Source organism: Stegastes partitus, unplaced genomic scaffold, assembly GCF_000690725.1.
Source record: "Stegastes partitus isolate 25-593 unplaced genomic scaffold, Stegastes_partitus-1.0.2 Scaffold0, whole genome shotgun sequence".
Taxonomy (NCBI): Eukaryota; Metazoa; Chordata; class Actinopteri; family Pomacentridae; genus Stegastes; species Stegastes partitus.
In genome coordinates, this window is record NW_007577731.1 from 236,237 (window position 1) to 251,308 (window position 15,072).

At 46.8% G+C, this 15,072-nt stretch overlaps 1 protein-coding gene across 3 annotated transcripts in view; it reads left to right on the plus strand.

Annotated features, from left to right (window-relative positions):
• crtc1a (CREB regulated transcription coactivator 1a) overlaps positions 1-14,676 on the plus strand; it is a 21,121-nt gene extending 6,445 nt beyond the window's left edge. Inside the window, exons 3-15 of one of the 3 annotated variants that reach the window (XM_008288597.1) lie at positions 428-553; positions 1,980-2,041; positions 2,584-2,678; positions 3,605-3,690; positions 3,780-3,820; positions 4,224-4,414; positions 4,577-4,722; positions 4,980-5,072; positions 7,507-7,605; positions 8,712-8,816; positions 11,750-11,833; positions 11,957-12,134; positions 13,659-14,676. In XM_008288597.1, coding sequence (XP_008286819.1) covers positions 428-553; positions 1,980-2,041; positions 2,584-2,678; positions 3,605-3,690; positions 3,780-3,820; positions 4,224-4,414; positions 4,577-4,722; positions 4,980-5,072; positions 7,507-7,605; positions 8,712-8,816; positions 11,750-11,833; positions 11,957-12,134; positions 13,659-13,864 — 1,512 coding nt within the window. In that variant the 3' untranslated portion in view covers positions 13,865-14,676. The remainder of the gene's footprint in view (positions 1-427; positions 554-1,979; positions 2,042-2,583; positions 2,679-3,604; positions 3,691-3,779; positions 3,821-4,223; positions 4,415-4,576; positions 4,723-4,979; positions 5,073-7,506; positions 7,606-8,711; positions 8,817-11,749; positions 11,834-11,956; positions 12,135-13,658) is intronic. The other 2 variants (XM_008289351.1, XM_008290143.1) reach the window with 2 other exon arrangements.
• Positions 14,677-15,072: the final 396 nt, after the last annotated feature.

Below are 15,072 nucleotides of genomic sequence, written 5' to 3' on the forward strand. Positions count from 1 at the left end.
GATGGATTTGGCCTTTACTCTGTCCTGCTTTTTGCTGGCTGACCTCGAACACACTTGGGTCAACTCCAACTGTTTCAAAATGTGCTTTAAGAGTATGTTGGACGGATGGGTGGATGAATGGATGGATGGATGGAAGTCCCACCCTGCCTCTTGACAGGATTTGTTCTTCAGGTTTGTTGTATATGAAACCCTGGAAGTCTGAATCCGTGTCTTTGAGGCTATCATCAGTCTGCTCTGGCTTGGAAATGCTCAGCTATGGCGCTAACCACTTATTTCACTGGTTATCTGAACATATGGACATGTGAACAAAGATGATTTTCACCAGAGGGGGGTTTTATTTGTGTCGCATATCCAGTCCTGTCTCATACTGCAGCGACTCGGAGCTCAGTCTGAACAGTTCCTCATCATCCTTTCTGTCTGTTTGCAGACTTCAGGGCTTGACACGAACAGGTCGACGCGACACCACGGCCTGGTGGACAGGGTCTACCGGGACCGGAGCCGCATCACGTCGCCCCACAGGAAGCCCATGTCAGTGGACAAGCATGGACGCCAGATATCCTTCCAACCAGCTCATTCAGATCCCGAGGTCGGGCGCTGCAGCTGTTGAGCTGAGCTTCTGTTTCATCTCTCACATATTGTGATCCTTCCACCCAAGGTCTCAGTCGCTTGTTCACTCGCAGGTGTTTTCAATTTATTGAGATGATCAGACCTTTGTGAGCAGAGTCGCGCTGGGAATAGCGCGGCCTTCCCTTCGCTACCAGGTGCAATACAATAAGTATTAGCATCACAGAGACGGTGATGAAGCACCGCCTGTGCACGCCCACACGGTTCTGAGAAGAGGTCCAATCAGGCAACATGAGCACAACCTTTATTTTAACTCGCAATGAGGTGGAGGCTTCGTTTACAACATGAAGCACCTGCGAGGATGCAAAGGGCTTGAATTTCATCACTGTTTAGCAGAGCTAGGGGAGCATCCAGCACAAATACAACCTAAGCTGTTGCTCTGTGTGTGTTATGTCAGTTTAGTTATCTTAAGATTGTGAAAGAATAAGCATGCAGCATTATAGTGAAATATCTGGTTAGATATCAAACTGATCCAGTTGTCATGGTGCTGTACGTTCACAGCAGTACAGGCAGGATGAGAGAGCCTTTCTCCAGGATCCAGGAGGTAAAAGCATTTAAATGAAGAAGTGTTGGCATCTCTGGACCAGCACTTCAGCATTCTGACAGCTGGTGGCATGAAGCTGCTGATCAGTCTGGAGGTTCTTCCTTCAACGCTCCAGAAACGTTTGGCTGATGGCAGCAGTTCAGACAGTTGATGGAGAGGGTGTGAGGAGTCCCTGACCATGTTCAGGGTCCTGTTCCTGCAGCAGCTCTGGAGAAGTTCTTGGACAGAGGAGACCCTCTGAGCTCCTCTAACTATCCTCTGCAGGGCTTTCTGTCTGACACACTGCAGCTGGAGGACCATGTGGAGATGCAGGATGTCAGAATGTTTGGTATTACATGTATAGACTGATATGTAGGCACCCCTTCAACCGATAAGGCCTTCAGTCGAGTCTGGACTGATAATGTGAAGCTTACTGAAAAGCATCAGCAGAGCACCGGTGGAGGTGCTAATCGTGTGTCTGCTCAGAGTCTCGAGGCTTCTTCACGTCTGGATTTTACAACTTTCTGTGGCTGCAGAAACACTTCACCCGTTCTGTATGCACTTTTGCATGACTAGAGTACGGGTTTGAAGGCCTGTTAGAGGCATCACACACAATGAGCCGATCAGGATTGCAAATTCAGCACTGACAAGAAAAAAGCCAGACGGTGAAGTTCTGTCACTCACATCACACGCTGGCTTGATTGGCGTTCGCCACTGGTGCTGTGGGCTTTTTATTAGATCTTCATGTGTTTAAAGAATTCACAGGAGAGACTTAATTGAATCTGCCAAGACTTTCAGGCTCCAGCTGTATTTTCTTAACCTGCGATCTCACATTGACAGCTGTCCATATGGCTCGGTGTATCTGTCACCGCCACCTGATACCAGTTGGAGAAGGTAAGTCCGTCTCCAGGGATGAAGCACAGTCTCTGGTACTGTCAGTGATTACTCTGGCAAATCTTTTACAGTTTCCACAAGGATGATAATTCACACCACACTGCTGTTCACCGTAATGCATGTTGTCCTCACCATGAAGACGCAGGCTCAGATTAATAATACAGGACGCATTCAGACACTAGAGGACTTTAAAACCCACGATGGAAACATGATCCCATATCTAATGATTCACCTCCACAGATTACTGTCACTGCAGAAAAATGCTCAAATCATCACAGACTGTTATTCTTGTGTTAAAAATTAACACGTTTGATCATAAAGTTCACAAACCCTCGACATTGTGTGGTATGTGGGTGAGACTCCCTGTTTTTTCAGCCCAGTGTTTTTTCCCTGAGCCTAAGAATCTGTAAACAACTCGATAAACTGTGATGATCGTGGTTCATTCACCACTTAAAGGAGGAGTTTGTTTACATGTCGTAGTATTTGTCTCTTAGACTTTAGTTTACATTGCACCGTGTGATTTTCACATTTTTGTGCTGCAGGACGAACTCGGACTCGGCGCTGCATCAGAGTACACTAACTCCTGCCCAGCAGGCCTCCTTCACCGGAGGGTCACAGGAGCTGCAGCCAAAGCGAGGTACAGAGGGTCTCAGAGTTACGTTTCACATTTCAAGTTTTAATTTGGACTTCTATTTTAATTTCATCCAGAAGGTCATTTACAGAGTACTCATCAAGTCTTAGCCAGAAGATAAATGTATGAACTGAAGAGTAGCTGGGCTGCAGGTGTCTCGGTGGTTAGCACCGTCGCCTCACAGCTAGAAGGTCGCCGGTTGGCGTCCCGGTGAGGACACCCGGGATCTTTCTGCGTGGAGTCTCCATGTTCTCCCCGTGCAACGTGGGTTATCTCCGGGTTCTCCGGCTTCCTCCCACAGTCCAGAAACATGCTGAGGTTAATTGGTGATTCTAAATTCACCCTGAGTCAGCTGGGATAGACTCCGCCCCTCATTACCCTAGTGAGGATTAAGGTGTAGAAATGGTGGATGGATGAGTAGCAGCTAGTTTGCTTTTATTGTATGACGTGAGCTGTTCATTGACTCTGTTTGTTCTGAGCCAGTCTGTCTTAATCAGGTGTTTCTGTCTCCTTCTGATGAGCTGTTTTGTTGCCCTCCTGTTTATTTTGGTGGTGTGTTGTTGCCTCCTCCTGATGGTTCAGCAGTGTGATGAAAGAGTGCTAACGTAGCTTTGAAGCCAGAGGAGCAGCATTAACGGGGCGCAAACCCGTCTTCTCAGCCATTAATTGTATCCAATTAATTTTACTGTTAATGACCATGTGAGTGTGTATGTGTATGTAAATGTATCACTTTGGAGGCATTCTGTGGTTCTGCTCATTAAGGCAGCATCACACTTCTTCTCTCCTTCCTCTCTTTGTTCTGTATTCTGCCTTTAATATCACTTTATCGCATGAAACAAAGACTCGTGGGCTCCAGCGATCATGAGCTCCAACAGGCTGGACATCTGTAAGCCCCAGAGACTGAGGAGCTTTTGTTTTCTCCATCTCTCCAGTTCTCCTACTCACTGTTCCAGGGTCAGAAGCAATCAAACAAGAGGGCGATGACGATGGACAAGAACAGAGCTGGGACTGCAAAAAGGTAGAACCTCTACAGTCAGGGAGGTGTTGTTCCTTCAGCTTTCTCTGTTCCCTGCCAACACCTGAGCTCTAACTTTCTGTCTCCTTTAGAACATTTCAAGGTCCAAGCCCTGCAAAGTTCCTGGGATCCAGTGAGTATTCGTCTGGTGTTGTTCTGTGCAGCTTGTAGGCTGATTACCATAATGAAATGAGGACTGTGTGAGAACGTTTAGCTCCCACTTAAGTGTGCATTTACACTCATCTGATGAACAGGTATGAATAAAACATAGTTTTAGATTGAAGCCATCTGACTGTAGTTAGACATAATTCTCATTTACTCGCTCAGCTGCCAAAGTAATCAGAGCCTGGAGCCAAAAGATTTGCAAAACAGCTCTGGCCAAACGCATGAAGTCCAAATATCTCTGGAGTTGTTTGTCTTGGAGAACATTTCCAGTAATCTGCATAAGCTTCCCTGTGTTGTGTTGGTCCATCATCCGGTGCACTGAGCCCGTCACCGTGGCTGCAGACTTCACAGTGCCCGTCTGTTTACCGCAGCATATTCCCGTCTCCGGACCAGCAGCTGACCGCCTCACAGAAACCAGCAGCCCACAACACTGGCGGTTCTCTCCCTGACCTGACCAACATCCAGTTCCCTCCCCCGCTGCCCACCCCGCTTGACTCGGACGACGCGGCCGCCGCCTCGTTCGGCTCCTCCAGCAGCATACATGCTCTGGGCAACACGCAAGGTAGCTGCAGGCGCTGCCGTTCAGCGCTGTCAGAGTTTCCCTTAGATACGTGCACAGCCTGAATGGCTTTTTTATTTCAGCACTTGGCGCTCGCTTGGTGCCGCTTTTGGATGGTGCTTTTAAGAAAACTCTTTTCTTGTGCTGTTTTTGTGTGCTGGGTAGGAGTGAGCACATCTCAGCCCACAGTAACCATGGAAATGCAGCCTGGACAGGACAACATGGTTCCTCTTATCCTCAACGCAGGAGACTCCCACCAGCACCAGAACCTGCAGCTCTCTCCGACATCTCCACCTCTCACTCTCTCTCAGGTGCAGCCAACTCACCAGGCCCTTCCCAGTCTAGCTGTTCATGGTGTCATTTCATTTATTTTACACAAATCCTCTCAGTGCAGGTTCACTTTTCGTCGTGTTGGGGTGATGAGGTTGTGTTTGTGGTATTAAAATACTCCAGACTGACTATTTCTTTCCATTATTTGGTCAGTTAGAACAGTTGTTTCATCAGCTGTGAGGGGGAAACTCAACCTGAATGCATTTCTCCTCCTCATCGGTTGCTTTGTCCCCGACAGGCGGCCATCAACGCCATGAACCTGGAGCAGCAGCTGTCCCAGTATGCCTTCTTCAACCAGCAGCCATCGTCCCAGACGCACCAGAACCAGCAAGTAAGCTTCACATTTACACCAAAGCTCCAACGGCCGACCTGCTCTCATGTGTTTTCTATTTGGTGGGTGGGTTTTATCTTAGTGAGGAGAGATCAATATTTAACATACAGTATCTCAGTGAGCACCGAGGGATTCATAGTTCATATAAACTATGTGTTCAGTGGGAAATAACTATATTATAAGTTTATTATTTCACTCGTATCAGGACATCAAAATGCCATAAATAATCAGGTGATTCATGTCAGACGTTATTACACATACAGCTGCTGATCCTGCGTCTCTGTGTTAAACATCTTTAATGAAGTTCCTGAGCCTCCGAGTGTCTGTTGTCTGCATCACCAGGCAACGTCTGGTTAAACAGGAAGAGCTTCACTGCAGTTTGTAAACCTGACAACTTTCTAGACAGATGGTTTCAGTCCAGCAGAGCGACCTCTCTGATCTTCTGTCTGACTCGCCGTCTCTCTCACTTCTTCACTTCTACCTGCTGCTTCTCCACATCTTTAGTTTCTGTGCAGGTTCAGCTGAACTGTCTCTCCTGTCTTCTTTTCTTTTTACTGTTTCTCAAATTCTACCAACACTGATGAAGTCCTCTTTCTGTTCTTCTAGCATCAGTGGATTTGGACTGATTTGCTCCACCGTGATGCACTTTTAATATTATTCTCTGTTAGTTAGTTGTTCTGGGCGGTTACTCGTGGATTCAGATGAGTGTGTCTATGAGCGGTTTAGCTGAGGTTCAGCTGTCTCTGCCTGCAGTTCAACGCCAGTACATTCATGTAGTAATAAACACCCACGTCAGAGATGTCCGCTTAAACCGTCCAGCTACTACAAATTAGTCCACACCTTCCAGCCAATTCAGATTCCTGAACTTCTAGGGGCCTTGCTGTAAAACACAGTGAACTGGACAGAACTGATTGTAGACGAGGTTTTTCCTTTGCTGACGTGTTGCTTCACCGTCCGTCAGAGTTTTGTTGTGAACCGACGTAGAGGTCTGCTTCTGTTTCACATGTCAGCTCACGAAGCAGCTCACAGTCGATCCAGTTTAAAGGTTAAAATAATCCAATGTACTGCAGAGTTGTAGGTTTATGTCAAACACTGGATCTTCAAGTGATCTTCTTCAGGCTGACTGTGGTTCTGTATGGACGACAGACTCGCTTCAGGGATTCAAGTCCAACTGAAATAATATTATGTTGTTGTTTTTATCCCAGAGACCTTTTTTTCTTTCTTTCTTTTAATTGCATAAAACTATTAATCCATTTAAAAACGATTAACCGGTTTCAATTTTAGGATCTGGGTCAGATCTGAATGTCAACGTGCGCCTGTCGTGGTTTTAATCAGATTAATGGGAATAAATAAGATAAACAACATCAGCAGTGGAAAGAAAAAGAAATGTATGGACGTGTTCTACCTTTAAAATCATTAATCTGATGAAACCTGACTGCAGACTGTTCCTTAAACGGATTAATGGAATTAAAATGTCAGCAGTCAGTCAGTTTACTTTATTATTGAGAATCTTTTTCTTAAAGTCTGACGCTGAGCAGGAAGCACGTTGTCTCTCTCACAAGGTCCAATCAGGATAAAAGACCATTCTTACAGTAAAGTTAGCAGTATTTGTGACATTAGTTATATATTCAGGTATGCAGTATGATGTAGCTCATAAATGTAAGATATTCATTCAGCTCATTTCCAAATACTCATTTAGCCTCCTTTACAAGATGCAGCGGACAGCTCTGGGTAGAATCTAGTAAATATTGAATTAAACTTTTTTTGTTAGACTGTGGTTTCTTATATCGAGTACAAACCCTTAGACTGACTTTATTAATCCCAGAGGGAAACTCAGGTGTTACAGCAGCAGTATTCAACAAAGGGGTGAACAAACAGACAACACAGAGTACTAGGGTATAAGATGAAGGCTGAATAAAGTAAAATAAAAAAAGATAAAAATATAGAACATATAATATAGAAAAGAATATATAGGAGATAACAGAAATGTGCTTATAATGAAACATTAAAGAGTCTTATTGGTGTCAGGAGGAATGACCTCCTGTGACCTTCCCTGGAGCAGCTCACGGTGACTGTAGACAGATGTGATGAAATATAACAGCTTTGTTCTTAGGAGAGGTCAGTATTTTAGACCAATACACTCCTCCATGCTGCGATTTGATTGGTTATTTACTATTTATGAAGTTTGAATCAGTGGATGTTAAATGACTATGATAATGACTATATGTGTCACAGATGATGTAATCGTTGGATTAAGATGTCAGGTCCTCGCTGTGCAGCCTGCAGCCGTTTGTGTACTGAAGGATTATTTTCATATCTGCCAATTAAGGAAGATTTACTGCATCTGTGATAAGCCAGTGATAAAACTGTACAGCCGTGCTTGATGACTGCGTGGCGGCCGTATCTATTTATGGTCTTGCTGCTTGTTTTCCAGCAGACGGGTCTGGTCCAGCTGCCGCCCTCCGTGAACTCCTGCCCCACGTCAGACAACCAGACGTCCTCGCAGAGCAGCATGACCATGGACATGAACACGGTGAGCGCTGCATGTCTGTGTTGTGTTGTGACAGCGGCGACGTCCCGTTCTTCCTGAATAGGCGTCGACGCGCTCGGACTGGGCCACACTGTGCACATTTAGTCGTGGTAGAGCGTGGGAAGCCTCGCAGCAAACAGAGAGTGTGATTGTGCTGCGTACATGCGTGACAGTGCAGCCGCTCGTCCTTCAGATCTCTGGCTGCGCCGCTGCAGTGGGAGCCTGTTTGGATCACTGCAGAACGAAGTGGCCCACATTCATGTTCATCTCAGCTAGAGACTCTGCAGCGTGGGGTCAAGGAAACTCTGAAGCGCACACCTGGAGTTGTGCTGCTGGAGTGTTGTTTTATTTCCCCTCTAGCTCGGACCTGTCAGTTTTAGCTTTGCAGCAAACAGCAGCTACACCGAGATATTAGAAAGTAGGTTTAGTTCCATCACACAGGTTTATTCCAGCAGCGATCGGGCCGCTGGTCGACCTTGAACTGCTTCATGGCTTCATGCTACCAATATGCTGGTAACTTATCCATCAGTAGATTAGGAGTCTGGAGGTTTGAACTCCTGCTGACGTTTAAGAGATGAGACATTAGCAGTCCTACTGGATGCACCTCTACATCTGAATTACTGACAGTTTGATGGTACCGTTGATAGTTCTGTGTTTAGTTGACTCACTGGTTAAAACAGAATTGAACTACTTTAATATATTAGTTTTCTGGTATGTGCAGATAGTCTTCCTTTGGTTTTGTTGGACTGAACAGCAGATATGACAGAACAGAGCAGAAGACAGCAGTTCTCTGATCACTGCTGCCGGCGTTTTTCCTCTTAATGAATCCCTGTAGCTCGCTGCTGCACACATCTCTCTCTGTAGTACTAACACGCTGATGCAGTCCACGCTGCTCGCTTTCCTTCACATGCTGTGTTTATTCTAATTGTATTTCAGAGATTAGTTTGCTGAGTAATAACCATCAGAGACAGTAAATCAATATCTCAGCGCGCCTACTGCAAGACAAACATCACAGAGCTCCACGTTCACCATGAGAAGATTCACACATAGCAGGCTCCAGCAGAGAACGTCCTCCATGTGAATAACTGCCCTGTGTCCTCTCGTATCAGGCCTCCTCCCTCCAACAGTACCGCAGTAGGGTCGGATCCTCTGCCAATCAGTCTCCAACTTCTCCCGTCTCCAACCAAGGCTTCTCACCTGGAGGCTCGCCTCAAGTAAGGGCGTGTGAACCGATGAGCTGGTGGCTCACGTTGTGTGACCGTCACCGTCCCTTGCATCGTGTGGTTCTCATTGCCGAGCAGGACTCTGGCTGCCCCCCACAGCGGCTTCCCTCTGTTATTATCAGCAGATCTGGGCAAAAACAAAACAATAAAAACCAGGATGTTGGTTTATATCTGAGCACTTCAGCAAGACAAAGTCAAAACAGGTTTTTTTCCCCTTAAAGTTAGCGATGTAGGGTTTTTTTTTTGTAGCATTTTAATTACCTGCTTTGTTTTTTAAATACGCCAGGACGTCAGGACGTCACACCGTCGACCATTTCTGAGTAGAATCAACTCCACAAATAAAAACAATATGCAATCAGGGACATCGGCAAGTTGGATCCGTAACTTCTGGATTGATTCTAATAAAGGCCAAAAGGAATGATGAAAATCCCAATAATAAGACGAACTCTCTGAACCCCAAAGCAGCCAGCGGGTGAATGAAGCATGCTGTCTGTAAAAACAAGAATTACACCGTTTACTAGAGCCAGACTTTGTGAAAAGAGAAAGAAAAGTCAGTTTGGTCTGGTTGGTTTGCCAAGAAACGTAGCTTAAAAAACGCCTGAAATCATGATGTTTTATCCAAATCATTTTGTTATGCATGTCTCATTTCAAAAGTCATTAGATTGTGTAGAAAGCAAAACTAGATATGTTAATGGCCCAGCTACGTGACTGAACTGACCTGGGCTGAACTGACCCGGCTGTGTTTACAGAGCAGAGAGGATGTAAGGATGAAAGTATAAAGATGTAAATGATAAAATATCTATAATATGGAAATCACCATTTTTTAAAGACTTACAAACACCTGTGGGAACAACTGTTTAACATACTGAGTAAAATAAATGAAGTAATTAAACTTTAGATTTAGATTTTTGGTGGTTTATGACGTGTAGGATTATAACTGAGTCATTCTGAGTTCTCTCTACTTCTGTCCATGGTTGTTCTGGAGGTGCAGGATTTTATATTTCAGTGAAAAATGAGCCCACAGGAGCAGAAAACGTCCAGAAGGCGTTTGTTGTTCAGAAGGTTGATACACTGAGCTCTGTGCAGCCGACATTTGAACATTCAGGAACATCAAACTCATTAATTTCTTTTATTCTGAATCTAGTTAATATTTAATTGATTAAAGCTGCGTTTCTCCTCCTCTGACATGATGAGAGGAAGTCCAGCTGAGCTTTGTCAAGTCAACAGTTCACACAAGCAAAACATGCAGTCCCAACAGTTTTATAGGCGTCCCTGTTTTGCCCAGATCTCTCCACACACTCCGTGTCATGATGTGTTGTGCTGTAGCTGTGTCCCTGACCTTCCTCCTCTGCTGCTTCTGTGGTCCATGCATTGCAACTCCACCGTTTCCCTCCCAGTCTTGCTTGAGTGGACCATGAACCGGAGGCTTTGTTTTCTGTGTTTCGTCAGACCTTTGTGTGTGTTGTGGTCTCTGAGCCAGCATGGGGACCGGGTGAGTATTAAGGAGGTTTTCATGCCCCCTTCAGAGGGTTTCTGGAGGAGACGCTGCTGATCGAGTCTCAACAAACTGAGCCTTGCTTGCAGGGTGGTGGTTTACGAACACACCCAAAGTAAACATGGATCAGGGTTGTTCATCTGTGTCCGCCTCAGTACAAGCATATGAAAGCAGTGGTGCTGCTCACTGCTCCCAAAAAGTCTAGATTCACACGTGAGTGACCCACGGTGCCTTCACTGACCAACGGTGCCTTCGCTGACCCACAGAATCACTTCCTAAACATGCATCTGCTTCTGCTGAACTTTCAGTGTGACTGTGTGTGTCTGAGGACGAGGAGTGTGACGGTGCACGGCGTGTGTGTGTGCGTTTCCACATGTCTGTGCTGCCGTTTGCTCACACAGCTCCGATCCGGTCCCGAGGTTATCCACGGGCTAAACCAGAACCGACAGGCGGTGTGCGCTGTTGTCCTGCTCTGCCCTGTGGGGACAGCTGCAGCACACACAGATAATCAGGTTTTGGACTAGGAGGAGCACGGGCTGAGAGTATGATCCAATTACTTATACATTAAGAGGCCGCGATGAAATAGGAGAATTTCTGCTGCCGGTTCAACGAGGACATTCAAACGAGAAACTTCAAGAGAATTAGCTGGCAGTGGGTGAGTCAGAGGAGCGAGAATGAAGTCACAAAGGGGATTATGTGTTCAATGATTCCCTTTAATTCATGTGTATTACATTCCGTTTGGTTTGTGGTGATTAAAACACCAAGGCCAGCCGGCAGCAGGGAGCTGGTGAGGAGGACAGAGCTCCGTGATCAGAGTCAGGTCTCCCTGTCGTTAGCAAACCGATTTCAGACATCCGATCTGACAGCATTCATCATTTCCTCACAGTGACCTTTAGGGTAACTGAGTACTGAATGTTTTCTATTTATGTAACCTATCCAGCCTTTAAATTGTTATTTTTATGATTTAGTTGAATGACAAAACAATCCCATTTGCAGGATTTTAATCATTTCCATGCACTTAAAAATCCCTCCTGAGCTGAAGACTGCTGGTGCTCCTGCATGTTTTACTGCCAGCACAAATCCGAGCCGTGTGACTGGTACAGAGCCGGTATCGGCATGCAGCAGTCCGTCTGCTCTGCAGCAAGCACTCAGATGTTGCATCACATACACTCAGGTATCGGCTCATGCACTTGAAGCACACACTCGGCTCCATAGATGACGTTTCCAGATCTGTTTGAGTGATGGCGAGCGCTCAGCTGTTCTGATGTTGTTGCTGCTTTGACTGTGTCCTTCTCATTTTCTATGTTTTATGTTGAATGTGGAGCTTCTGCAGCCTCAGTGAAGTAACGTTCACATCGATGCGCTGCACTTTGTTGTATTGTTGTCAGCCTGGCTGTGAATAACCAGATCTGCCTGTCTGTGGTTGCAGCATAACTCCATCCTGGGCAGCGTGTTTGCAGACTTCTACGACCAGCAGCTGCCTTCCATCCAGGCCAGTGCTCTGTCGCAGCAGGTACAGCCTCCGTCTGCTCACATCCAGCGTTCTCACGGCGCTCTTACTTCAGGGGGGAGATGGCAGATAGCGCTGCAGCACAGAATGACTGTTGCAACGTTTCTCTCCTCTTGTGATTGCCAGCTGGAGCAGTTCAACATGATCGAGACTCCCATCAGCTCCGACAGCCTGTATAACCAGACCTCCACCCTCAACTACTCCCAGGCGCTCATGATGGGTTTGACTGGCCACTGCAACCTTCAGGGCTCGCAGCAGCTGGGCTACAGTAGCCATGGCAACATCCCCAACATCATTCTCACAGGTGCTGTTTCAACATATCATGCAGCGTCTTGAGTCATACAGCGAGCGGCTTGTTGGACGTGAAGCGTGGAGCTGTGAAACCCCAGACCAGAAGAAAGCTGGTGATTCATGCCTGATCGTACGTCTTGTGATAGGGACGGTTCCTCTGAAGCCAAACAGCTGAACAAAGATGTAGAGGTCCCATGTTGTGCCCTTTTCAGGCAAATTAATTAAAGTCTCACGTGTCCCAAGTAATTTCACATTTCAGGTCAAAATGCTGCAAAGATGGTTGAGTTCACCATGACTGTGTAACTCCTGGCTTTAGTCTTGTTCTGGACAGGCTCCTTCAGTGTCTGTAGCTCAATTAACTAAATTAACTCTGAATGTCAGTTTCCACTGAGCTCTGACCATCCAGCCATCATCTTCACCACTTAAGCCTCACTAGGATGTAAAACATCAGAAACATCCCAGGTGTCCTAACCGGGACACAAACCGGCGATCTTCTGGCTATGAGGTGACGGTGCTAACCACCGAGCCACCGTGCAGCCCAGCTCTGACCAGTGGGTGTAAAATCAAAGCTAGTGGTACCATCAGTCACATGATGGCCTTATGCTGAGGATTGTCCTGTTGTTGTGGGGACATTGCCGTCAGTAATCAAAGTAATCCACGAGGTCTTCAGCTCCTGAGATGCTGGTCGTGCATGAAGACTGTTGTGTTCAGTCTTGCAGTAAGCAGCAGAACATTTGGTGAGCTTTGCTTTTGGCGGAGATGTTTTGTTAGCAGAGGCAGCTCCAGAGGTAGGCTGGGTCGGAACAGAACCACGGTACTGGGAGATAAATGCCCACATAAAGGATGCCAACATGCTCACAGTGGCAGTGCTATGGTGGTGATGGGCAGGATTTTCACCATGTTCTTCTGAGTTCAGCCCTCAAATGTTCCAACGTTTGCTAAATAAGAATTAGCAAGAGTCGTCCTTTACACACCAGGAACTCCTGGACAAGTTTTATGAGTCTGTCTTTAACCTGCTACCTCCTACCAACCAGAGGAGGGTTTAGAGATTCATCCTAGAGCCATATTTCAGTCCTTCTAGTAGCTGTTATGCTCCTCATGCTTCGGTTTGGACCTCAGTAGTGGACGGACTGACTCTCAGACGGACAGACTCTCAGACGGACTGACTCTCAGACAGGCTGCCGTCCCTCCATCCATCCAGCCATCCCTCCCTCCAGCAGTGCTTGAGATGCTGCTCAGTTATAAGTGATTTCAGTGTAAACTCAGGGATAAACTTGTGAAATGAGTTTCTACCACGATCTCACAGCCCCCTGAGTCGTTCCTTCAGTTGGTTCTGAAGATCAGCAGCGTCGGCTGTTTACTGGCTTTTCGCTGAAATGTGTAATTAGGATGCCAAGATGTCTTCTAAGTTATTATCACACTCCTCTGTGCTCGTTCTCTTGCTGTCACTTGTTTCTTTCTAATTTTATCCTTCTCTGCCTCAGAGACTGACGTGGATGAACGCTAATGTTGTTTTCAATGTGCTGTCTTGCTCCAGTGAGCGGAGAGTCTCCGCCCAGCCTGCCCAAGGACCTGACTGGATCACTGCCCGCAGATGTCAGTTTTGATGTCGACTCCCAGTTCCCGCTGGACGACCTGAAAATCGACCCGCTGACGCTGGACGGCCTGCACATGCTCAACGACCCAGACATGGTCCTCGCCGATCCGGCCACGGAGGACGCGTTCCGCCTGGACCGGCTGTAACCAGCGCTCAGCTCAGCCATGCACAGGTGTGTGAACGCTGCTGAGGAGGAGGAGGAGCATCAGTTCCACACCAACCAATCAAACCCCCCGACAGAGCTTTTAACCCTGGTAGGAAAGTGCATTGAAATGTTGTTGAAGACTGCTGCCAGCTTCCCTTCTCCATGACCACATACGGTCCGGTATTACTCACGGCTCCGTCACTGCTTTTGCAAACGATTCGTCCAGTTTTGATTTGTTTGAGATGCTTTGCTGTTAGTTAGGGAAGCTTGAGGAACAACAACGTGAGGCCAGGAGCAGCCTGGCGTCTCGTTCTCCATCAGTGACTGACTAGACTCTGACTGCAGAGCAAACCCAAGTTTAGAACCCTACGGTATCACTGGCCTGTTTACATAGAGCAGCCCGATGACTCAGAGGAAGCACACGTCAGTCCAACCTCCCTCTGTGCCCAGCTGGTGGTTCTCAGAGCTACATTGAGTTTGGATGTTGGAAGTCGGCCGATATCGCACCGTTTAATTAGCTGTTGAGCTGTTTCTGGTCAAATGAATGAAATCAGTCCTGATGTGATGAAGCCGCCTCTCGGTGCTTCATCTGATTGGTCACACATCCAGAGTAACAGCCTGTCAACTCTTAGAAGTTCTCTCTTCATCAACCCTCTGAACTCCAGGCAGGTTTTTACTCACTGTGGGCTCGTTTTTCACCTCTACTAAAGCAGCACAGCCGTGGTCAGAAGGAAGAGACAGAATTAGGTTAACAAATCCATCCATCATCTCTACACCTTAACCCTCACCAGGGTCCTGGGGGGCGGAGCCTATCCCAGCTGACTCAGGGTGAAGGCAGGTTCACCTGGACAGGTAACCAGTCTATCACAGGGCTACACTTAGAGACAGACAACCAAGCACACTCACATTCACACCTACGGACAATTTACAATCACCAATTAACCTCAGCATGTTTCTGGACTGTGGGAGGAAGCCGGAGAACCCGGAGAGAACCCACGCTGCACGGGGAGAACATGGAGACTCCACGCAGAAAGATCCCGGGTGTCCTCACCGGGACGCCACCCGGCGACCTTCTAGCTGCGAGGCGCTAATGGTGCTAACCACCGAGACACCTGCAGCTCTTTACAAATATAAAATACCAGAAATCATGAAAAACAAAACAGGAAACTTTCTTTGATGATTTATTTCTGTTATTAATTTAAAAGAATC